The sequence below is a fragment of the Loxodonta africana genome, chromosome 2, assembly GCF_030014295.1.
Source record: "Loxodonta africana isolate mLoxAfr1 chromosome 2, mLoxAfr1.hap2, whole genome shotgun sequence".
Lineage (NCBI taxonomy): Eukaryota > Metazoa > Chordata > Mammalia > Proboscidea > Elephantidae > Loxodonta > Loxodonta africana.
Window position 1 is genome coordinate 12,535,986 of NC_087343.1, and position 23,903 is coordinate 12,559,888.

Consider the following 23,903-nt stretch of genomic DNA (forward strand, 5'->3'; position numbering starts at 1 on the left):
CAGTGTCCCAGGGGTCCCAGGGTGGTACAAAAGTTTAACGTACTTGGCTGCTAATTGAAAGGCTAGAGGTTCCAGTCCACCCAAAGGCACCTTGGAAGAAAGGCCTGGTGACCAACTAACAAAAAATCAACCATCAAAAACCCTATGGAGTAGTTCTACTCTGAAACACACAGGGTTACTGTGAGTCGGAATCAAGACCACAGCAACTGGTGAGCAGAGCCTGAGGCACTGTGCACTGCATGGCAGACATGTGACTGGTTACTTCCCAGGAAGCGTGTCTACCTCCGGTTTGGAGAACGGACTGACAGCAATGATGGAGCTGGGCTGTGGAGGGAATAGGTTGTAGAAGGCACAAGCGTGTTGGGGAAGCAACAACCACACAGGCCTCGGGTGGCAGCCAGCGTGTAATGTGGGGGTGTTTTGTGAGTGAGCAGCACGCAGGATTGGGGCCCCCTGCCCCTCAGCAGGCATGGCCATCCTGCAGCTGTGGGCGAACACCCTGCTGCTTTTGTCTTCGTCGCCGGGTGAGGAGCTGGGCCAGCGCGACAGCGGGGACCCACAAGGAGGGCAGGAAGGACAGGAGCATGCAGGTGGCCTGCACCCAGCCTGGATAGAGCTTCTCCTGGTGGGAGGGGAAGTGTTCCTGCGGAACAGGAGAACATGCATCAGCTGGGCCAGCATGGCCTCTGAGGCCCAGCATCCTGGGGAGAGGACAGCATCACCAAGGAAATGGGACACCCCACACCCCGGCACCCTGCTGGTCATGGGACAGCTTGGTCTCATCTCTTCTCACAATGAAGGAGCAAGACTTCATTCAAAGTTGAATGAGGAAGGAAAGCGGTGACTAGCCAAGGGCACTGGCCACTTCTGTACCACACAGGGACCTCTCTGTGGGTTCCTCTGGGCCATGCGGAGATGTGGCAAAAAGGTTGCAGGAAGTTCTGGCACTTGGCCTGAGCCTTAGGTGGGGACTTGGACCCTGGGGCATTGTGTTCTGGAAGGAACCGCCCTGGCCAAGTTGAGCTGCTGTGCAGTCTTTGGGGGCTGCCTTGGCATAGCCAGCTGGGCTTCATCCAACCCTATGCCCTCCACTGGGAGGGGCGATCCCACCCCCTTACCCCCCGATGTCAGGCGCTTCTTGTGAGGTCGATGTGAGGAAGTGAGTGGTGACTCCAATAGGATAATGTGCATGGGAACTCTGGAAAGTATGAACTGTCACCCGCTCTGCCCGCTGTGGTGTTCTGCTGGGGGAATCCCCCACTCCTAAGAATTTAAGAAGGAAAAGGGGCAGCAGTGTGAGGGGGTGTTGTGAGGACCTAGAGGGGGGCAGCAAGGTCTGCAGGGCTAAGCTACTCAGAGTGCAATGGTGTGGGTACAGGCTCGCACCAGACTGGGGTTGGAGCATTGCTTCCTTTGTCGAGAGAGTCTTGTATGAAAGCACCTGCCAGCTGAACTACACAGCTCGGTGACGGCTCCTTGACACACTCTGTAAGCTCCCTCCCTCACCTCAGACCAGGAATGAACCAGGAATGGACACTGTGGGGCTGCCCGCCCCTGGGCCCCACTGGGAGGCGTGGTGCCAGACCAGGTCTGTGTGTTCAGGGTTAGAAGCAGTCTCAGGTCACCAGAGCCTAAAACCACACTGGCCTTCCCGGAGTGTCTGCTGTGATGGCTCAGGAGATGCTGGAGCTCCTGGGCCCCTTGGTCTACACAGCCGAGGGGTCCTATTTACGTTCTGAATCCCCCATCTGTGGGCAGGAGTGAGCAGGCCACACTGCCCACAGTGTGGGTCATCTGGCCTGGAGGGCACCAGGAAGGATCCAGACCACAAGATGGGCCTAGAGTTCCCAGGCTCCCAGGGCTCTCGGCAGAAGGACCTACGTATTGGGGGTTCCAGGCCCTGTAGCTTGGCGGCTTCTGGGCCAGGATCACGATGTAGGCCACAAAGATGAACAGCAGCATCAATGGGCCGATGAGCTTCCACGTCACCTGCCAGTAAAGGCCCGGCCGCCTCCCGGTCATCCACTCCACGTCATCACAGAATCTGCCTCAGAGAGACGTGGCTTCAGGCTTCCGGACTACCTCACTGTACCCTGCTGATGATCTGTCTAGCAGCCCCCACTTCCACCCTGCTCATGGTCTATTCCACCCCTCTACACCTCCTCACACTGCCGATGGTCCCCTGTCCCCCTACGCCCACTCTGCTGATGGCCCCTCACCGCCTACACCTACCCTGCTGATGGTCCACCCCCTACCCCACCCTACTGGTGGCCCCTTACTCCCTACCCCAACCTTGCTGATGGTCCCTCTCACCCCTTACTATACCCCCTGCTGATGGTCCACCACCTACCCCGCCCTGCTGATGGTCCACCCCCTTTCTGCTGATGGTCCCTCACCCCCTACCCCTACCCTGCTGATGGTCCCTCTCACTGTCTGTTTGCTCCTCACCCACCTGCTCAACCAGCACACTTTGGTCAAATGTTACGAAGGTGTGCCCTGTACCTGGGGGGTTCCTCACCCCAACTCCACTCCAAACTTTGTCTTCACACCTTTCTGAGTGGCCACCCTAATGGGACAGCCCTTTCTGATCTGATGAGGACTTTACACAGCAGGAACCCAGCAGACACCCTGCTCCTGCTCCTTGGAGGGGTCCCAGATCCCGATCCCTGGTCTGGGGGTCCCCCTCTCCTCACATCTGCTCTGTGGAGTGAGGGCCTGGGCTAAGCAGGGGGCACTACAGGGGGCTCCGAGCTCCAGCCCAGGCCTGGAGAGGGTCAGCCCAGCCCCCAGACCCATGGTGAGCAGGAGGGGAAGGTGGGCACTGGTGTGGTCTACCCAGACCAGGACCTATGAGTCTTGCCCCTGGGAAGGGCTCCAGCCTTCCACAAAGACCTGCTGCCCCTGGCTGTGGGCACGCCCACCTTGGGTGCCCACCCAGCTTGTTCCTGGAACAGGGGTGAGATGCCACCCCTGAGCCATCCTGACTGGAGCAGCCAGGCTGTGTTGGAGCCCCAAGGATGGGGACAGAGGTGACAGCTGAGCTGGCAGCATCTGGGACATGCAGCAGCCACTGCAGAGATGGGGAGGAGGTGCCCCCCTGGACAGGGGCATCTGCTGAGCCTAAGAGGCTGGGGCTAGAGAGGACATGGAGTGGACCACAGAGTTACTGTGAGCCTTGTTTGTCCAGGCTGCTGTGGTCTGGGCACACCTGGGCAGGCAGAATAGAGCTCACCTGTATGTACTTTCACACAGAGGTGACAAGGAAGTTGCACAATGGGGACTAAAATGCAATTTTTAAGAAATTAAAGTGAGTACCCCGCCCCTGCCTATCTCCAAGTCCCGGGATGAAGGAACAGGCCCCAATCCTTCCACAGCCTGGACAGCAGGAGCCTGGGCCTCCACCCAGCCTGGGAGATTGCTCCGCTGAGCCCTGCCCACCTGCCCAGAAGTGTGTGTGCTGGGCGACACAGCTGGCCAGCTGCTCCCCAGGCCTGAGGGACTGGGGCATCTAATGCTACTATCTTGGGACAGGGGTTCAAAGGGCAGAGCAGGAACAGCAGCCATAGAACACAATGGAGCCTGGCGGATGGGAGGGTCCTGCCTGGGGACGCACCTGGTCCTGGAGGATCACTTCGGCCCCTTGGGAGGCTCCCTGAGGCAGGCAGGCCTTCTGTGGAGTCAGGGCTTACTTTGTGTTATGGATTGAATTGTGTCCCCCAAAAATATGTGTTGTAAATCCTAACCTCTGTACCTGTGTTTGGAAACCCTGGTGGCGTAGTGGTTAAGAGCTATGCCTGCTAACCAAAAAAGGCTGGCAGTTCAAATCCACCAGGCGCTCCTTGCAAACTCTATAGGGCTGTTCTACTCTGTCCTATAGGGTGACTATGAGTCTGAATTGACTCAATAGCAAAGGTTTTTTTTTTTTTTTTTAACACCTGTGGTTGGAGCCCTGGTGGTGTAGTGGTTAAGAACTTGGTTGCTAACCTAAAGGCTGGCAGTTCGAATCTACGAGCCACTCCTTGGAAACCCTATGGGACAGTTCTACTCTGTGTCACAGGGTCACTATGAGTTGGAATCAACTCGATGGCAATGGGGTTTTTTTTTCTTAAATACCTTCCTTCCTAAGATCAACACCACTGATGAATGACCTGTAACATCCTACATCATATTTACCCGGACAACTACACTGTCTGTCTCCAGGCTAGAGTTCCTTCTTGGGGCCCAGATCCACATTTTGAACAACCAGCACACCATCCTCTCTGCTCTCACCCTCTCCCCCTCTGGGGTCCAAAAGGGGTTCCCAGCTGCCGTCACCCCTCGTTTCCCTCCCTGGCCCCTCTCCTTCCAGCTCCACCTCCAGACACCTCCTGAATGTCTCTTTCTGGGGTCCTCCAGCCTGGTGGGGGTTCAGGAGCACACTTTCTCCCCACGTTGCCCAGACAGCACCCTGGCCCAACACCCACCTTGGCATTCCTGCCACTCCAGGCAGGTGGCATCCCAGCCTCGGGGACTGTGGACCGGATATGAGTCTGGCTGGTCTCCCTTCTCCCCCATGCCCACAGAACCTTCTGGGATTCCCTTAGAATCCAAGAAGAGGACTCAAGGCCCAATTTCCTGGAGCCACCCCGTTCTGGCCCAGATACTGGTCAGCTTTGGGCACTACTGTGGTCAGTAGTGATGTGCGAGGCAGGAGAGCGGTGGCCCAGCCAAGGGCACCGGGCAGGACAGGGGGCCCAGAGACTTGCCGGGCCTTCCCGGTGTCACTGGGTCCCTGGTCCTTGGACTGTTAGGAGACCCCAAAGTGATCAGCACGACCCAGGTTTGTCCCATGTGGCTGGAGATGGCTAACTTTGCACCTGGCCTCCTGCAGCCACAGAGGTATGTCCTCTTTCAACAGTCTGGAAGGCCACCGCCAGCATGAGCCAAGGCCTCCAGCAAGGGTCCCTTTGTGCATGTCCTTGAAACACGGGGGCCGTGTCCATGATTTTGTTTTGGAAAGGAAGACCTTCAAATGGCCACCTCCTCCTACACCTCTCCTGGCTGCCTCGGGGACCAGGCACACTAAGCCGAGAGGTGGCACCCAGGGGAGCGGAGGCTCTTGGACCAGAGGCCTGGGGGACATGGACCCTTCCTGCCAGCCCTGTTGCAGCCTGGGGGCATCTCCAGGAGCCTGAACTTACCGTTTCATCCCATAAACATACACGACCCCAATGACCTCGAAGAAGGCAAAGATGATCAGGTTCAGGGAGGCGGCGTAGTTGTCGAAGATCTCCAGCCAGTAGTTCCCGGACTGCAGTGAGAAGCAGAGCGCCGAGACAAAGCAGACCAGGCAGGCCACCCCTACGAGAATGGCGGGGATGGGCAGGGTCAGCGGGGCCACAGCAGACCTGGGGTCACATGGCAGCACCCCTCACATCTGAGCAGGAGGGCCATTTCAGGCACCCCATGACTTCTTCCCAGCCTCGTAATGCCCAACCCTAACTCTTTTGTGCTCTCTGTTTTCCATTCTTTCCACCTCTTCCCTCTACTGTGCCCAGAGAGCAGAGGACTGGGAAGTTGCAAGGCCATAGGATGGCAAGTACAGAGTTTACAGGTGACCTAGGAGTCCACTCACCAGTGAGGGCCTCCTTAGGGACTGATCTGGGCACGACCCCCAGGTCCAGGAGTGGTGTGATGATCCCCTCCATGATCCCAAGCATGGTTGACAGGCCCAAGGAGAACAGCATCCCAAAGAAGAGCACGGCCCACACTGGAGCCCCTGGCATGTGGATGATGGCCTCTGTGAAGACGATGAAGGCCAGGCCCGTGCCTGAGGCGCTCTGCAACCAATGGGCACACTGCATCGTCAAGGGCTGAGGCACCCTGCAGCACACGTGCACAAGGCGTTCTGCAGCAGGCATGCATACCAGCACCCCACACTCTACCACATTTGTTCACACTGCACACTATACTCCACAACACGTGCACTCCACACATTGTGCTCTGTATCACACACCCTGCTCTGTAGCACACGCCCTGCTCTGCAGCACACACACTGCTCTGCAGCACACGCCCTGCTCTGCAACACACCGTGCTCTGCAACACACACCCTGCTCTGCATCACACTCCCTGCTCTGCAACACACGGTGCTCTGCAGCACAAGTCCTGTTCTTCAGCACTCGCCCTGCTCTGCAGCACACCGTGCTCTGCAACACACACCCTGCTCTGCAGCACACGCCCTGCTCTGCAACCCACACTCTGCAACACACGCACACCACTCACCACCTCCTGAAACATGTATACACAACACCTTGCACTCTGCAACATATGTGCACACCACACACTGCATTCTGCAACATGTACACACAGCCCTCCCCTGGTATCAGGCCCTGAGGTGGGTGGCCATGCCCATCGGGGCTCTGCCCAGGCTGTAGGTGTTCCTCTGGAAGAAAATGTACTTTCTGCCTTTAATAATTTATGGCAAGTCAGCTACTGTAGTTTACGGGCCTGGGTGGACGTGGGCTGGGTACCATGGGGTCGAGTGCCCGTGATACCATTTTACCTGGGACCTGCTTCATGACTGTGCACCCCCAGCCTGATGGCCAGCAGTCACTGGGCGGCTTTGTGACCAGCACCCCCGCCCTGCCCACTGGGCAGCCACCATCAGGATACAGTGCCTTGGAGGCCACAGGATGCCCAGGAAGGCCTGGAGTCCCTCCTCTGTAACCACCTGGGCCTGGTCTCCGTCTATGGAAAGTGACGTTTGCAGCCTGTGTAGGGAAGCCTCCCCAGGGGTGGCCCTGGTTTCCCTGTGGAGAGGCCCCTCAGTGTGCGCCTGGGAGCTCAGGTACCTTGTCCAGGAAGTCCTCCAGGCGGCAGCTCCTCAGGTGGAGCTGGGCTACCCGCGCCGGCTGGGTGGCATTCAGGTGCGCGAGCACGGCTGGGTAGTCGTCCCTGGAGACACTCTGGTCTGGGAGGTCAAAGGTGTTGATGAGGCTGAGGATGTTCCTACAGTGGCAAAGCAGAGCTGGGTGTTGGGTGGGCTCCAGCGCCCTGCCAGCAAACTTATCGCAGAAGACACCTCCCATTGGCACCAGGAAAGGGGCCTGATAAGGGCCTATGATGGCGGGGACTCCGGCTCAGGGCCAGGCACGTGGGGCCACCCTGAGGTGAGGAGAAGGCTGCTGTCACCCCCCAGCAGGCCCAGGACTGGGAGGGGGCCCCTCTGTGGGGTCAGAATGGGCAGTGCAACTTCCTCGCCACATGGAGCTGTTGGTCCCCTGAGTTGGTACTGAGCGGGGAGGGCAGCTTTTGGACTGAGGAACATTGGCTTCTGAGAGCTACAGGGAAGGGCTGCAGCCAGGCTCCAACTCTTCTCTTCAGTCCCGACGCCTGAGGTCCACAGCCCACCGCCCACCTTCATTTCTGTCTTCAGGGTTTGAGGTTCAACCGCGAATGCCATGAAAGGTTGGTGCTCAGGGTTGGAGCAAATCACAGACACAAACCCTGCTCTGGGCCCACAGCTTCCCCCCCAGCTCAGTCATGGAAAAAGATGCCCCCCACACTCCGTGCCCACCCCTGGTGGTACCTACTCAATCCCAGCTGGCAAAGTCGGCCTAGGGCTGCTTGGATGGAGTGGGTCTTGGGTGTCACAGTTGAATGAGATGAGTACTTAGACTTGACCATGTAGCCCCAGAACCCCTGGCTAGGAAATAACCTCTTGTCTGCTGTGCTCTTATTTATGTTGTGAAATAGGAAACAGGTGCTCTAATTGGATTCTATCTTGGTTTTTTACTAGTTCAGTGGAAGAAGCTGGAAGAATCATCCTTCTGCTCTCAAGTGGGGGTTGGGCTGTTCACCAGGGTTCGGACCCTGGTCATCGTGGGGTCATTCCAGGAGAGCACACAGCTGATGGGAACGCCTCACCCAGGTCCTCATGGGGGTATTTCTCCATCTTTAGAGCAGGTGGCATTTGTTCTCTGCTCCATCCCTCCGTATAGGTGATGATCACCCATGCTGACCAGGGTGTGGGTGACCCAAGGTTTCTCAACAGCAGCACTATGACCATTTGTCTTGATGCTTTCCTGTTGTGGGGGTGTCCTGTGTTTTGTCGGACGCTGTGATCATTACGGTTGTATGTCTACTTGGCTCAGCCATGATTCTCAGTGGCTCGGCAGTTATGATGTAGTCTGGCAGTCATATGATGCTGTGATCACTTCTGTGATGAGCTTTGATACAATGTGATCACCTGTATGATGGGATCTGCTGTGAGTAGCCAGTCAGCTGAAAGGGAGTATCCTTGGGGGTGTGGCCTGCATCCAAAATAAGTGGACTTTCTGGCAAGGCTCATGGGCTTTTGTTTACTCTTGATCCTGCAACTGGCTCCTGTTCGTCTGACCTCCAGTTCTTGGGGCTCGAGCTAGCACCTCACCTGCCGTCTTGCCTGCTGATCTTGGGATTCGTTGGTTTTCACAGCCTGTGAGCAAGAGACCTCCTGTCTCACCTGCCAGATTTGTGTTCACCAGCCCCTGTGGCTACACGAATCAGGAGAAGCCTCCAGCCTGACCTACCGACTTGGGACATTCTAGCCTCTACAGCCACATGAGTCATTTCCTTGATATAAATCTCTCTCTAGGTATATGTATATGCTTTGCTGGTTTCGCTTCTCTGGAGAACCCAGCCTAAGATAAATGCTTAGCAGCATCCCTGCATTCCACCCACTAGATGACAGTAGCAAGCACCTCCTCCAGCTGTGACCCCAAAATGTCTACAGACATTGTCAAATGTTGTGGGGAGTAGAATTGCCCCAGGTGCTACAGGGGTGTGCCTGTACACTTCTGATGGATTTAAACTGATAAAACAGGTCTGGGAGGTAATTTGTGGGTGAGAATCAAGAGCCTTATCAATGTCATTCTATTTGTCACAGGAACTCTGCACGTAGAGGCGATCCTAACTGGTATAGCTTCCTAGCATTGCCGAGATAAATGGCCATAAACTGGGTGGCTTAAGCCACAGAAGTTTATCCTGTCACAGTTCCAGAGGTCAAAAGTCTGAAACAAGGTGTTGGCAGGGCCATGCTCCCACTGGAGGCTCTTGGAGAGCATCCTTCCCTAGCTCTTCCAGCTTCTGGTGGCTCCAGGCTTCCTTGGCCATGGCAGCATCACTCAGTCTCTGCCTCTGTCGGCACATGGCCTCCTTCTCTTCTGTCGTCTCAGAAGCCCTCTGCCTTTCTCTTATGAGGACACCTGTCGTTGGATGTAGGACCCGCCCAGACAATCCAGGGAGATCGCTTCACCTCAAGGTCCTTGACTTAATCACATTTGCAAAGATCCTCTCTCCAAATAAGGTCACCTTCTGAGGTTCTGGGTGGACCTGAATGTAGAGGGACAGTATTCAACCCAGTGCACTAAGGAAATGAAATGGACTTCTACCATGCTGCTTATCAGTCATATGGGGTCCAGAGTGCAGAGGGCACCGGTCTTGCGGCTGGTGATTCATGGGTGTCACGCCCTTCGGAGGCCCAGAGCAGCTGTGCAGCACTCCTTTGTCTAGGCAGTGCCAAGGGTAGAGCTCACCTATCCGGGCAGTGCCCAGCCACAGCACTCACTTGTCTGGCAGTGCCTGGCCACATGACACTCACCTGTCCAGGTTGTTCCCAGCCATGGCACTCACCTGTCCAGTGGTACCCAGGTGCAGAGCTCACCTGTCTAGGCAGTGCCTGGCCATGGCACTCACCTGTCCAGACAAAGCCCAGATGCAGCGTTCACCTGTCTAGACAGTGCCCAGGTGCAGTGCTCACCTGTCCAAGCCATGCCCAAGTTTGGTGCTCACTTGTCCAGGCAGTGCCCAGGTGTGGTGCTCACCTGTCTTGGCAGTGCCCATAGTCATTGGTTGCCTTGAAACCCACAACAGAGAAGACGGCAATGGAAGCATAGAGGGAGGTCATGCTGTTCACCAGGGCAATGGTCACGGCGTCCTTCTCGCAGTCATTCCTGGACACACACACAAGTGTTACCAGGACTTTCTGGGTGAGGGCTCCACTCCCTGGAGTACACTGACATGTGGCATGGACTTCCCACCTCCACCTTCCCTGGCTGCCCCAGGACACCCCACTCTGAAGCTTGGGCATGGTTGGTGCCCTGCCAGAGATGAGGATCTGTGCCTGGTGGTCTCATCTTCTCCCCATTGTCCTTCCTCTAGTGGAAGGGTTGCCACCCACTTCACTTGACCACAAGAGCAAATCCTATCTCCTGACAGGGCTGTGGCTCCGAAGTGTGTGCTAGACAGACACCTGCCCAGGCTGGTTCAGGGATCTTACTTGACCCAGTTTCACCCTACCTCCCACCCTGAGTTGGCCTTTGAGAGTGGGAATGGCTGCTTCTGTGGCCCCCAGGGAAGCATCCGCAGTGGGCTAACACCCCTTGACAAATAGCACTCCACATCCTGGGATCTGCCTGGGATGGTGCCTCATGGCTCTAAGTCCGAGGTCAAGTCACACTCTCAAAGCCCCACTTCTGCACCTGGGGACTCTTCCAGGGTTTGGGGGCATCAGCCATGTCTCATCTGGGGCATTGGGGCTGGGGGGTGTATCTCTTTTTCTCTACTTTCTCCAGTTTTGTTTGTCTTATGGGATTCTCAGGAGCTGTTCCTGATCACGCCTGCCCCAGCCTGGCCCACCTCTTCCCAGCATGAACTGTTGGCCCCTGGACGGATTCAGCACAGTCCCCACACCTAGCAGTGCCCCCGTGCTGGGGCGTGGGGTCTGTCCCTTTGTCAGTCAGTCAGAGAGAGCAGCAGCATTGTGAGCAGTTCCTGAAGCAATGCCTCTGTGCATTGTCTCTTTTCTGCCCCAAATTCATCCTTCACACTCATGTAATCCCAAAGGCCTTCCCGGGCCCACGAGCCTGCTTGGACCATGGAGTCCATGGAGACTGGGCCTAGCCCCACAACCTACCTGGTCAGCTCAAAGCTGCCAAAGCACTTTGGGGCAGGCTTCCCACTGCCCCTCTCCACCCCTTCCTGCCCTTTCCTAGCCTCCCTGCCCTTCCCACAAAGGTGGCAGGGAGCCGAGGGGCGGTGATAGATTTCTTAAGTTTATCTCCACATGAGCAATGGACGTGATCGTACCAGGGGTGTGAGTCCAAGGCAGTGACAGTTTAGATATAACCATGCAGAGTCCACCCTGAGATCCAGCTCACACTTCCTTCCCTAAAGGCTTTCTAAAGAGGCGGGAACTGCCCGCAGTGACCCCTCTGCCCCTTCTGTCTCCTGCTCCCCGGCATGTTGACAGCTAAATTAAATTATGTTTGTCTAATGTTTATCCTGGTGGTGCAGTGGTTAAGAGCTTGGCTGCTAACCAAAAGGTCAGCTGTTCTAATCTACCAGCCACTCCTTGGAAACCTTATGGGGCAGTTCTCCTCTGTCCTGGAGGGTCTCTCTGAGTTGGAATTGACTCAACGGCAATGGCTTTGGCTTTTCTGGGCTATGTATATCACACTGCATTTAGGTTGTATGTTTCATGGTTCCCTGGAATTGTACTTTGTAATGCTATATGCATACTGTAGCCTCATGAAATCAGTGTGTAGACCTTGAGTCTATTTTAAGTATTATGGAGGTTTACACAGAGCACATTTCTGCTGTTATGGCGTTGTGCTTTACGTCCATGGTTAGTTTTGGTTGGTATTGTTCCCCTAATTGTGTCATTGCTCCTGAGTTGGGTTATGTTGGTTTATTGCATCAATTTGCTTCCTGTAGTCTGCTGCGGAACATGCTAGAAACTTCCTCTGACTGCTATAACCGGCCCTCCAGGAGACCTCCTGCTGTCTCCAGGGATAGTTCACAGAAGGTTGCCCAAGTCCCCTTGGCACGGTTCCGAGATAAAGAAGTGGTCGTGTGCCGTGTTCTAAGAACTTGCAGGCTCAGTGCCCTACCCATGAAGGAAACCACACTGGAATCCAGGCTGCCTACCTGGGCGGATTGTAACTTGCAAATGCGATGTGTCCTCCAAAGGCTAGGGACAGAGAGAAGAATATCTGGGTGGCTGCGTCAAGCCACACCCGCGGGTTCTGGAGCACCCGTATCTGGAACCAGATGAGGAGTGGCTCCTTAGGCATGTGCTCACCGTTCAAGAACATTCTCAGGCTTCCGTTGGGACACTCTCATGAGTGGGTCTGACCTACCCAGCCCCCAAGGACAAGCTGGGACCGTGGGCGAGTAAGCATGCTTGGAGTGACTGTTCTTAAGCCTGCAAATGTGACACAGACCTCTTGGGCTTGGGAAATGGGTCTGAACCAGCTCCTACGTGTATCTGTTTGTTCTGCTCGAATCAGACCTGCTGGTTCTGGGTGGTTTGAAGGGCCCCTCAGATGGGGTTCATCCTTCTACAAGCACCTAGATTTCCTGCTGCTGTGGGTGACCTGGGCACACCCACAAATCTCCATTGGTCCCACTAGTGCCTCTGGCCAGACACGCCCCACTCCATCTCCTCTCCATCCTCCCTCCTCCTCCCCCTTCTGTTCCTCATCCCTCTCCTCCTCTCTTCCTCCACCTTCTACTCCTCCTTATCCTCCTCCTTCTCTTCTTCTTCTGCTTCTCTTCTTCCACCTCTCCCTTCCCCTCTTCTCCCTCCCCCTCCCCTCCTTTTCTTTCTTTTCAGCCTTCCCCTCTTCTTCCTTCTCCTCCTCTTCCTCCTTCTCCTCCTCTTCCTCTTTCTCCTCCTCTACCTCCTCTTCCTCCTCCTCCTCTATCTCCTCTTCATCCTCTTTTTCCTTCTCCTCTAACTCCTCTTCCTCCTTCTCTTCTTTCTCCTCTTCCTTCTCTATCTGCCCTTCCTTCTTCTCCTCTTATTCCTCCCCTTCCTCCTCTATCTGCTCTTCCTTCTTCTCTTCCTCCTTCTCCTCTTCTTCCTCCTCCTCCTTCTCTATCTCCTCTTTCTCCTTCTCCTGTTCTTCCTCCTCTGTCTTCTCTTCCTCCTCCTCCTTCTGTCTCCTCTTCCTCTTTCTCCTCTTCTTCCTCCTCTTCATTCTCTATCTGCCCTTCCTCCTTCTCCTCTTCCTTCTCTATCTGCTTTTCCTCCTTCTCCTCCTCTTCCTCCTTCTCCTCCTCTATCGCCCCTTCCTCCTCCTCTCTCTCCTCTTCCTTTCTCCTCCTCTTCCCCCTCCTCTTTTTGCTGTGTCTGAGCAGCAAAGAGGCTGCCCATTCTGCCTGACCCAGGTCCACTCTGACCCATCTCTGTGTCCACTCCTCCAATTCCAGTAGTAGGATCCCCCCCGCCAGGCTGGGAAGGATGGAAGTGGTGGCCTGCAGGCCCCAGGAGGTGGCCCTTCAGGATGTTGGCCGGTGATGCTGGAATCCTGGACCTTGTAGAGTGGTCTAGAGGGGGGCATCTGGCCCCTCGCCTTGTGGAAGCATGCTGCTGGAGGAGGCCCTGAGGAGTGTGGGTCAGGGACAGGGCCTGTTCGTGACCCTAAGGGGGAACTCCTGGGTCTCCGGCAACCTCTCACCTGAACCCTGGCCCTGCTCACCTAAGCGCTGACTTCCTGTCCATCTCCATTGGAACGTTCCACAGGCATCAAGTCAGCATGTCCCAAGTGAAGCCCTCCTCCCTGCTCTCTCCTCCCCCAAACCTGATCTCCTGCCTGAGACCCCACGCTGACACTGACCCCTCCTCCCACCCACTGACCACTGGGTGACCCCAGCCACGCTCAGCTCATGCCCATCCACACCTGCAGACCACAGGGCAGCATGCTTCCCCAGCCTGGACTCAAGGTGCAGACTGAGACCCACTTACATTGGGGGTGAACAAATAGATCAGTCCTTCTGTCGCCCCGGGCAGGGTAGATCCTCGGATAAGGAAGACCGTCAGGACCAGGTAAGGGAACAGGGCTGTGAAATAAACTACCTTAAAAAAAAAAATAAAGACAGAAATTATTCCACTTTTAAAATGGTGTTTGTCACGTAAAATGAAATCCCATTAGAGAAAGCAGGAGTGTAGGGAACCTCTCTGTGGGTAGGCACACTGAGACTCATTGGATTCTGATTTGGATGGCACCTCAGGGGCATTTTGTGTGATTGTGGGGTGTTGGTTCAGGCAAGCTCCGAAGGCTTGGGGTTCACCACAAACATTCATGCATGAATTAATCAAATTTTGTAATTACTCCGAAGAGGCTCCTGTGGGCTGTCAACTCATTTATGTGTTTGTGGGGTCGTGGGGTCAGCTAAGGTGGGTGTCGACTGTCCTAGGGCAGGGCCCATGCACAGTCCAGAACAAAACCAGGGCCAGAGAAGCAAGGTCACCCCTGCGATGGTCAGGAGAGAGGACCAGAGTCAAAGCCACCAGGCGTGGACATTTGCAAGGAGAGGTCCCAGCCCATGTGACTCTACAAAGATTGGTCCACCAAACCAAGACTCTGCCCGAGACTCACCCACCAAGCCTCGGGGCCTCTGCCTGAGACTCATCCCTCAGCCCCAAGGTTAGAGATCGTTGCTGCACTCCCAACAACCAGCAGGGTGCAGACTGAGCCTCTGAGAGGAAGAGGGGGGTGTATGTGCAGTGGAGTGTGTGATCGGAAGGAGTGCGGGGGGAGGGGGTGAGGACTCCTGGTGCTGGGGGCCCCGAGGTGCTCACCTTGCCTGTGGACTCAATACCTCTGATGACACACAGGTACACAATCACCCAGCAGGCAGCCAGGCAGAGGAGCAGCCTCCACTGCACAAAGCCGCTGTCGTTGATGTCTGCTGTGGTGTTCAGTGTCTGCCGGTACCAGAAGTAGCTCACAGCACTGCTGCTCTGGCATTCCTCCACGAACCCTGCAACCAGGGGGAGCGGTCACGGGCTGCTGCTGTGGTAGGGGGCAGCCACACCACGGGTGAGCTTGGACTGCAGGCCCCTCATGCCAGCTCTCTCAGGCCCTGCAGCACCTCCTGGTGGGTCTCATCAGGAAGGAGATGCTCGTGCCTTCAGGATCTGAGCCCCTTCCCACTGCTCTTGTGGGCTGGAAGCTGGGACCAAGAAGCAGAGTGACCTTGAGATTCAGAGGCTATGCACACCTCAAGGGGAAGCTCTGCTCTGTCCATGGTACTGAGCCCCACTTGGTCCCAGCACCCCACAGACTTTCGGTTTTCCAGACTCATTACAGAGCCGGTGCTTATGCTGATCTTGGGTCCCCCATGTTACAGGCTGAATTGTGTCCCGCCAAAACATGTGTTGGAATCCTGACCTCTACACCTGTGAATGTAATGTAACATAATCATATTCCACAGTGCAATCTAATGAGGTCGTATCAGTGTAGGGTGAACCCTAAACCTAATCACCCCTGAGTTATACAAAGAGCAGATTAGATGCAGAGATGAACACAGAGGACAGACAGATGCTGTCTAACACTAGCCAAGGCAGATGCATCCACAAGTCTAGGAACGCCAAGGGTTGCCTGTAGTTATAGAAGCTAAGATAGAAAAGGAAGAACCTCCCCCTAGAGCCAGGCCCTGCATTCAGTCTTCTTGCCTCCTGAGCTGTGAGAAAATAAATGTCTTTAAAGCCACCCACTTGTGGTATTTCTATTACAGCAGCACTAGGAGACTAAGACACACCACTTTCTCCCTCCTCACCCCCTTCTGGGGCCCTAAGGATGGCACAGACCCTGAATGGTACATGTACCCCGTGGTGATTCTCTGGCAGTTGGACAGAAAGCCAGGCCTCTGTGCTACATGCACCAAGGTGGCCTTAGGGTTTAAAGACAAAGTGCTCCCACTGCATTCTGCTTCTTTCTTGGTTGGGTCAGCCAGAGATGACGTCTGAATTCAGAAAGCATCAGACAACGCACCTCTGACAGGGTGTGAGGTCACACTGGAAAGTCACAGGATCAGATACCAACAGCAGACCACTGGGCTGGCCCTTGGATCCATCCCTCAGGGCCATGATACCTGAACCAGACTGTAGGGCCATTCCTCAGGGCCATGATACTGGGAGCAAACCGAGGGGCAATCCCACAGAGCCCTCCCTTAGGGCCTGGCTCCTGCAGCAGGCCCATTCTGAGATGGAGCTGGCTTTTCACTGCTCACGGAGCTGAAGGAGAGGCTGCAGGCAAAGCCAAGGAAAAACCAGCCTTTCTGGAAGCCTTTCCTGGAAAAACTTCCTAAATTTGGGGGAAACCAGATGTAGACTGCTAGACTGAGGGCCTGTACCCCCGACCAGAGGACTGTCTGGAAAGGGAGGGCTTGGCCTGAGTGGCCTCAAAAGTAAACCCTTGGACAGAAGGCAGAAGGGCTTCAGGCTTAGAAAACCACAGTCCAGGAGCAGAGCTGAAAATGACCATGGACTGAGGGTAAACTTGGCAGGAAGGACCCCACTCCTCTATGAGAGTCTCAGAGCCTGGCCCTCCCAACCCTCTGCTGCCCCAGAACATCCAGCCACTGCCTGTGGGGTTGAACAGGCCCTGATTCCCTGTCCAGCTCCCACCTCATGCTCATCCTGTTCTGCACGTGCAAAACATGGTGCTCATGTCAATGAAAGGCAAGGAGGAGAGGCCCAACATGGCTTCAGGAACCAACCGCTAAAACAATGACTGTTCCCCATGTCTCCAAGGTCCCCCCAGATGGAGCATTTTGGTGAAGTCTGGACTGAAAGGCTTCTCCTTGCCAAGCTAGGGAATGGCTGTGGCAGCTGAACATCTCCCTCATGCGAGTGGGTCAAACCACCAGGCACGGACGTTTGGGAGGTGAGGTTTTGGACTATGAGACCTCTGCAAAGATTCATCCGCCAAATCCATGAAGACTCCACTTGTTTATTCAGTAGATAAATAAGACATCAACAAACAACAACAATAACAACAAAACAAGCCTGTTGCTATTGAGTCCAACTCATGGAGCCCCCATGTGTCAAGGTCCCTGGGTGGCTCAAAAGGTTTGCTGTTGGCTACTAAGAAAGGTTGGTGGTTTGAACCCATCCAGCGGCACTGGGACAGAATGGCCTGATAATCTGCTTCCATAAAGATTACAGCCGAGAAGACCCTATGGAGCCCAGTTCTATTCTGTAACACATGTCTTCCTCATGAAGACATCGACAAAATATTTCAAATGTTTTATTTGGGGACAGCCATGGGATGCCAGCGTGTGTAAAGGTCTAATTTTCTGGTCTTCCTTGAGTCTGTGAGGGTCCTCATATCTGAGGTTTCCCTAAAGCCTGTGCGTTCTGTGCAATAGGTCAGTCACCTCGACTGAGTGCTGACCCTTGACAACACCCTTACCTGTTCTGTTGAGGTCCAGGGGACAGGTGCTCCACGGCAGTGGGTCCTGGAAGGAGTTGAGGAAGTACCAGAGCACCCACACCAGGATGGTGTTGTAGTACAGGCTGACCAGGAAGGACACGGTGAAGCAGCCCAGCCCTGTGGACATGTCACCAAGCCGTCAGCCCATGCTGGCTACCGTGCTCGACCAGCCCACAGGCCGCCTCCTCCCTGTACCTTCTGCTGAAAACCAGCAGATAAAATAACAGCAAGGAAGCCAAACCACCCCAAGAGGTACAGAGTGAAAGTCATGCTGCCCCACCGATTTCCCTTCTATGTGTTAATGCCAACGATGGCTTCCTGGGTGCCCTTCCAGAAACCGCCTGCCTACTTACTCTCTCTGTTTCTGACTCTCTATAGATCCTCCAACTGCCTTTAAACACACCCCAATGGGCTCCCACGGCCACATCAGCACCACGATCTGCATGTCATCCTATGGCCCTGCACCATCACTCCATTCATTCCACCACTGGATCTCTAGGTGGTCCCAGGTGGGGCTGGCCTTGGTGGTGAAGCAGTGTTGTCCTCTTAGTGGTCACCTTAGTGCAGCATGTCACACCCCCAGACTGTAACACTTGGATCCCCCACTGCAACACATGCCTCCAGGGTGTATGTGGGTCTGTGCTCTGCCCTGGGCTTCCTCTGATGCCGTGAGCACTGGAAATATGGGGCTCAGCGCTCCATGTATGCACAGGAGCCAGGGGAGAATCAGGACATCCTGTGTGCTGCCCTGGGGAGCCAAGCCCCATTGTTCGGGTGGGGGGCTCCTTCTGTTAGCTTTTTTTCTCCTTACCTGGGGTAACTTCTCCCTTGTTTCTGTGTCCCGAGGCTCCCAGATAACACCCGACACCAAAGTCCTTGTCCCAGACATTGCTTTCAGGGGTATCAACTAAGACACTTCAGCACAAACTTCTCAAGGTGTGACCATAGAGACTCTTGCTACGGTGGCACGCTGTGTGGATGTTCACGTTCACACAGAAGGGGAGAGGATGCCACATGTATGCAACAGGATGAGCAAATCAGTGGAGGACCACATGGCTCGCCCCTTCCCTGGAGCACTGCAGCCCCCACCCTGCCATGCCCTTGGTGAGGCTGTGCCCTCAGCTGCCCAGGCTGGCCTTGCTCAGCTGATGGAGCCCTGGCTCTGCCCCACCCTCTACCTGGGAACCCCTCATCCTATTCCCAAGCAGGTGCACCAGGGGCCCAGAGGGATGGGGCATACCTACTCCTCCGAGGTAGGGGGAGATGGCCTTCCACACCCCGACACTGCCCCTGCGCAGGCGCTGGCCGATGGCAATCTCAATGTGGAAAAGCGGGATCCCCTCGAAGACCAGGGCAATGAAGTAGGGGATGAGAAAGGCACCTGCGAGGGACACAGAAGTTAGTGCCATCACCACCTGTGCCAGCCAAACCTTGGCGGGACGTCAGCGGTGTGACTCGAAGGAAAACCCCATGAGGTCTCCCCGACTGAGAGAGAAGGGCCCTGAATGTCAGGGACACAGGCTCGGAGCAGCCGAGACGCAGCAAAAGACGCTGCCTGGATGCCAGACCCTGGTGCCCATTTTGCTTCCGTTGCACAGTGCAGAGGCCATGTGTGCAGTGGAGCTGGGATGTGGCATGCTGCCCTTGGCCATGCTCTATGAGGCCATGAAAGAGACAATCTGAAGAGCCAGTGGATATCAGAAAGGGGCCCAACTCCCTTGTGATTAAAGACTTGCAAATTAAAAGAGCAGAGAAATACCTTTTCCACAGGATTAGATTGGTACACATTTAAAGTCTAAAGACCACACATTAGAGAGAATATAGGGCAATAGGAATGCTCACAGCATTGATGGGCGTGCTCATTGGAAATACCTAGTCAAATTGAAAATGGGTACACCCTATGTTTCAGCCATTTTATTTCTATGTATGGAAACCCGGGTGGTATAGTGGTTAAGTCTGGCTGCTAACCAAAAATTTCAGCAGTTTGAATCCACCAGGCGCCCCTTGGAAACCCTATGGGCCAGTTCTACTCTGTCCTCTAGGGTTGCTGTGAATAAAGGAATCATTCTTTCAAATAACAAAAAAAGTAGAAGCAATGCTTACATGTTCATCAATAGGACAAAAAATAATCAAAATGAGGGAGGCATGTTCATATAATGGGTGCAATTCCACAAATAAAAAGAATGCCCGAAAGGCAAATGTATCAACACGCACCACAGTGGCCAGCCTCCAAGATGGCACCCAGTGACGCCTGCTTCCTAGTGTCCACACCCTCGTGTAGCCCCTCCCACACCGTACTAGGGTTGGTCTATGCAACCAACAGCAGAGGGTGGGAGTGATGGTTCGTCACTTCTAAGATTAGATCATAGAAGACACTGTGGCTTCCATCTTGGGTGCTCTCTCTCTCTTCTCTTTCACTCTCACTCCCTTTTCCTCTCTGTCTTAGCGTCCTAAGGCTGCAATAACAAAAAATACCACAAGTGGGTGGCTTGAAAGAACAGGAATTTATTGTCTTATGGTTTTGGAGGCTAGGCTCTGTTTCTCTCTGTCAGCTCTAGGGGAAGATCCTTGTCTCTTTCAGCTTCTGTAGTCCTTGGCATTCTTGGCTTTCCTTGGTTGCTTGCAGATGTATCTTCAAATGGTGTCTGTGTGTGTCTCTTTTTCCTTTTTATAAGAGACCTCTCAGAAGGCTCTCTCCAGTACTATAAAAAACCCTTTGCTGTCAAGTCAATTTCAACTCAGTTCTACTCTGCCCCATAGGGTTTCCAAAGCTGTAATTGTTACGGAAGCAGACTGCTACATCTATCTTCTGTGGAGCTGCTGGTGGGTTTGAACTACTGACCTTTCAGTTAGCAGCCAAGTGCTTAACCACTGTGCCACCAGAACTCCTTTTTCTGAAACCCAGCAAAGATTTAAAAAGTATTCCAGCTAGCTAACTTAAATCGACTATCTTGGATTTTATGAGTGTTCATTCCTTTGATTTGGAGGTGCTAAATACATAATGGAGCCCTGGGTGCACAGTGGTTAAGAGCTTGGCTGCTAACCAAAAGGTTGGCAGTTTGAATCCACCAGCTGCTCCTTGGAAACCCTACCGGGTGGCTCTATTCTGTCCTATAGAGTTGCCGTGAGTCAGCATCGACTCAATGGCAACAGGTTTTTTTTTTTTTTAATGCGTAATAAATCAGCTTACCCCGAAATAGTATTTATGTCATAAAACTACTCTAAATCTTTACCTAAATATTTTCCTAAATTCTGTTAACAATGTTGCTTTAAAAGTGTTATTTTTGAATTGAAAATTTACAAAGCTGAATAATTACAAATGGAGGAGAAAATGATATTTGCCTTCAGTCACATTGGCTTTATGCAAACTGAAACATTTGATACATTATCTGCATACCAAATTCTAGACTAATTTCAAAATATTCAGTGCTGATAAAAATGAGACAAAATGGGCACTCCCACACAGAGTGTGAGAGCGCAAATCCATACGATCTTTAGGGAAAGGATGAGTTAAAGAAATTCAGATCTTTCATGATATTTGATGAATGATTTTGTACCTGGAAGTGGATCCTAAACAAGTGTTTCAGGAACAGAGAAAGCCCCCACGAAGGTCTGTGAGCCCAGCTGTAGCCGGGGGGTGGCGGGGGAGGGGGGGACGGGAGACACACAGGCACCACAGCCGCCGTGCTTATTTAACCTCCTCCATGTGAAGCTGGACTGATTGCGTCCACTCAGTGGGTTATGAGGATCAAAGAAAGCAAGTTCCTAGAACACTTCCAGGCACACAGCAGGCGTTTAACAACTGCTAACTTGATTATTGAGTCCCTGCATTTTCAAGGCTGTGACCTTTTGGAAGCAAATTGACAGTCTTATCTTCCCAGGCTCCCCTGAGTGGACTTGAACCGCCAATTTCAGCTAGCAGTCGGGGGCTTAGTTTTTGCCACCCAGGGACTCCTTTCATGAGAATACATCTGGAAATCTAAAGTGACGGTGTTTATAATTGCCATGATGTCTGGTTTCTTAGAAGCATTGGCACATTCTGGATTTACAGACCAGCCATTGCTTCCAGAGGTAGTGAGTGACGAGTAATGTGTCACTAATTCTGCTCTTTGGCACCTGCTTGGAAGTGTTCCCCTGAAATCCTAGAGGGCACAGATGTCATTGGACTGGACTCAGTGGGACGAGATTGGTCTTTGGGTAACGGCGTATTGATTATTCCTGGGAACAGCTACTGTCCCAGGAAGGGCAAGCCAGCACCTGGCACCAAACAGGCAGAGGTGCTGTTGACGTCCTCCTCCTGCCTGGAGGACACGCAGCATGGGAATGGGCCATCTGTGAGTGCGACCACCACGACGCAGGGTGCGTGTGGGCCACTTACCTCCTCCGTAGGTCTGGCACAGATATGGGAACCTCCATATGTTCCCCAGTCCCACAGCAAACCCAATGCAGCTCAGCAGGTACTGGAACTTGTTGTCCCACTTGGGCCTCTCGTCACTGCTGTCCTCTGCAAAGGGCTCTGGTCCCATGGTGCAGGCCATGCCTCCCGTCCCCACCAAGCACAGACTGAATGTGGCGACGGAGGGCCCCTGGCACTCGGGGGCAGGGCGGGGCCTCTCCACTTCGCCCAGCACTGCAGGGCCCACGGGAAGCCATGCCAACCTCCCTGTAGGTTGTAGTTTTTCATTTATTTAAAGAAAACCAGTTGAGCCCAGTTAATTGGTAACTCGTGGCTAAGTTCTTGCCCTAACTCAGGCAGTCCCTCTCTGACCTCTGTGTCCTCCAGCCCCTCCCGTCATGTCTCCTATCGCATGCAAACCACCTTCTGGGCCCTGGTGCCGCTCTGACATGAGAACCATTTTAAATAACACTTTCGTCTTCAGTGTTGGGACAGCTAGGGATTCCTCAGACTGGGCACATTTATTTACATTTAAAAATTATTTATTTTTAAAATTTTGTTTTAGATGAAAGTTTACAGCACAAATTCGTTTCTTATTCAAAAATTTATGCACAAATTGTTTTGTATTATTGGTTGCAGTCCCTGTAATGTTTCAGCATTTTCCCCTTTCCCTTTTGACCCCAGGTTCCCCGTGTCCATTTGTGCAGTTTTCCTGTCCCTTCCTGCCTTCTGTCTTTGCTTTTGGGCAGGTGTTGCCCCTTTGGTCTTGCATACTTAACTGAACTAAGAAGCACTTTCCTTGCGTGTGTTGTTTATTTTAGAGGCCTGTCTAGTCTTTGGAAACCCTGGTGGTGTAGTGGTTAAGTGCTACAGCTGCTAACCAAAGGGTTGGCAGTTCGAATCTGCCAGGCGCTCCTTGGAAACTCCATGGGGCAGTTCTACCCTGTCCTATAGGGTCACTATGAGTCGGAATCGACTCAGTGGCACTGGGTTTGGTTTTTTTGGTTTTGTCTAGTGTTTGGCTGAAGGGTAAACTTTGGAAGTGGCTTCAGTTCTGAGTTAGTAGGGTGTCCGGGGTCAGTTTCAGGAGTTCCTCCAGTCTCTGTTAGACCAGTAAGTCTGGTCTTTTTTTGAATTTGAATTTTTTTCCTACATTTTTCTTCCACTCTGTCCAGGACCCTCTATTGTGATCCCTGTCAGACCAGTCAGTGGTGATAGCTGGGCACTATCTAGTTCTTCTGGGCTCAGGTTTGTAGAGGCTGTGGTTCATGTGGTCTATTAGTCGTATGGACTAATATTTTCCTTGTGTCTTTGGTTTTCCTCATTCTTCTTTGCTCCAAATGTGATGGGATCAATAGACATATCTTAGATGCCCACTTGCAAGCTTTTAAGACCCCAGACGCTACTCACCAGAGAAGGATGTGGAACATTTTCTTTATAAACTATGTTATGCCAATTGAGCTAGATGTCCCCTGAGATCATGGTCCCCAGCCCTCATCCCCAGTAACTTGGTCCCTTAAGGTGTTTGGATGTGTCTAGGAAGTTTCTATAACTTTACCTTGGTCAAGTTGTGCTAACTTCCCGTATATTGTGTTGTCTTTCCCTTCGCCAAAGTTAACACTTGTCTACTATCTAGGTAGTGTGATTTCCCCTTCCTTCCCTTGTAACCATTCAAGATTTTTTTTTCCTATATGTAATCCTTTTCTTGGGTTTTTATAATAGCGGTCTCATACAATATTTATCCTTTTGTGATTTGCATATTTCACCCAGCATAATGCCCTCCAGATTTATTCATGCTGTGAGATGTTTCACAGATTCATCATTATTCTTTATTGTTTCATAGTATTCCATTGTGTGTATGTATCACAGTTTGTTTCTCTATTCGTCTGTTGATGGTCACTTAGGTTGTTTCCATCTTTTTGCTATTTTGAATAATGCTGCAATGAACATGGGTGTGAATCTATCTGTTTCTTGTGATGGGTGTTATTTCTCTAGGATATATTCCTAGGAGTGGGTTTGCTGGATCATATGGTATTTCTACCTTTTTAGGGAGGTACCATATCATTTTCCATAATGATTATGTCATTTTACATTCCCACCAGCAGTGCATAAGGGTTCCAATCTCCCTGTAATCTCGCTGACATTTGTTATTTATTTATTTTTATTAGTAGTACTAGTGAAGTCAGGATCAGATGGTATCTCACTGTAGTTTTGATCTGCATTTCTCTAATGGCTAATGATCTCAAGCATTTCCTCATGTGTCT

At 53.1% G+C, this 23,903-nt stretch overlaps 1 protein-coding gene across 1 annotated transcript; it reads right to left on the minus strand.

The window, feature by feature from the left end:
• Positions 1-344: 344 nt before the first annotated feature.
• SLC6A18 (solute carrier family 6 member 18) lies at positions 345-22,315 on the minus strand. Its single transcript, XM_003408144.3, has 12 exons — positions 21,622-22,315; positions 18,484-18,624; positions 17,223-17,360; positions 14,606-14,787; positions 13,769-13,879; positions 11,947-12,059; positions 9,843-9,971; positions 6,831-6,987; positions 5,615-5,819; positions 5,181-5,340; positions 1,882-2,044; positions 345-643 (listed from the first exon to the last, which is right to left on the minus strand). Exons 1-12 carry the CDS (start codon positions 21,779-21,781, stop codon positions 461-463), a joined length of 1,842 nt encoding a protein of 613 aa, XP_003408192.2. The 5' UTR covers positions 21,782-22,315; the 3' UTR covers positions 345-460.
• Between the last annotated feature and the right edge of the window lie 1,588 nt (positions 22,316-23,903).

Excerpts from the sequence above, each read along its gene's own strand:
- SLC6A18 (XM_003408144.3), bottom strand. The coding sequence starts at position 21,781 with ATGGCCTGCACCATGGGACCAGAGCCCTTTGCAGAGGACAGCAGTGAC. Across the intron at positions 17,361-18,483 it reads CCCCTACCTCGGAGGAGTAG|GGCTGGGCTGCTTCACCGTG; the intron begins GTATGCCCCATC and ends ACATGTCCACAG. Across the intron at positions 14,788-17,222 it reads CCTGGACCTCAACAGAACAG|GGTTCGTGGAGGAATGCCAG; the intron begins GTAAGGGTGTTG and ends CCCTGGTTGCAG.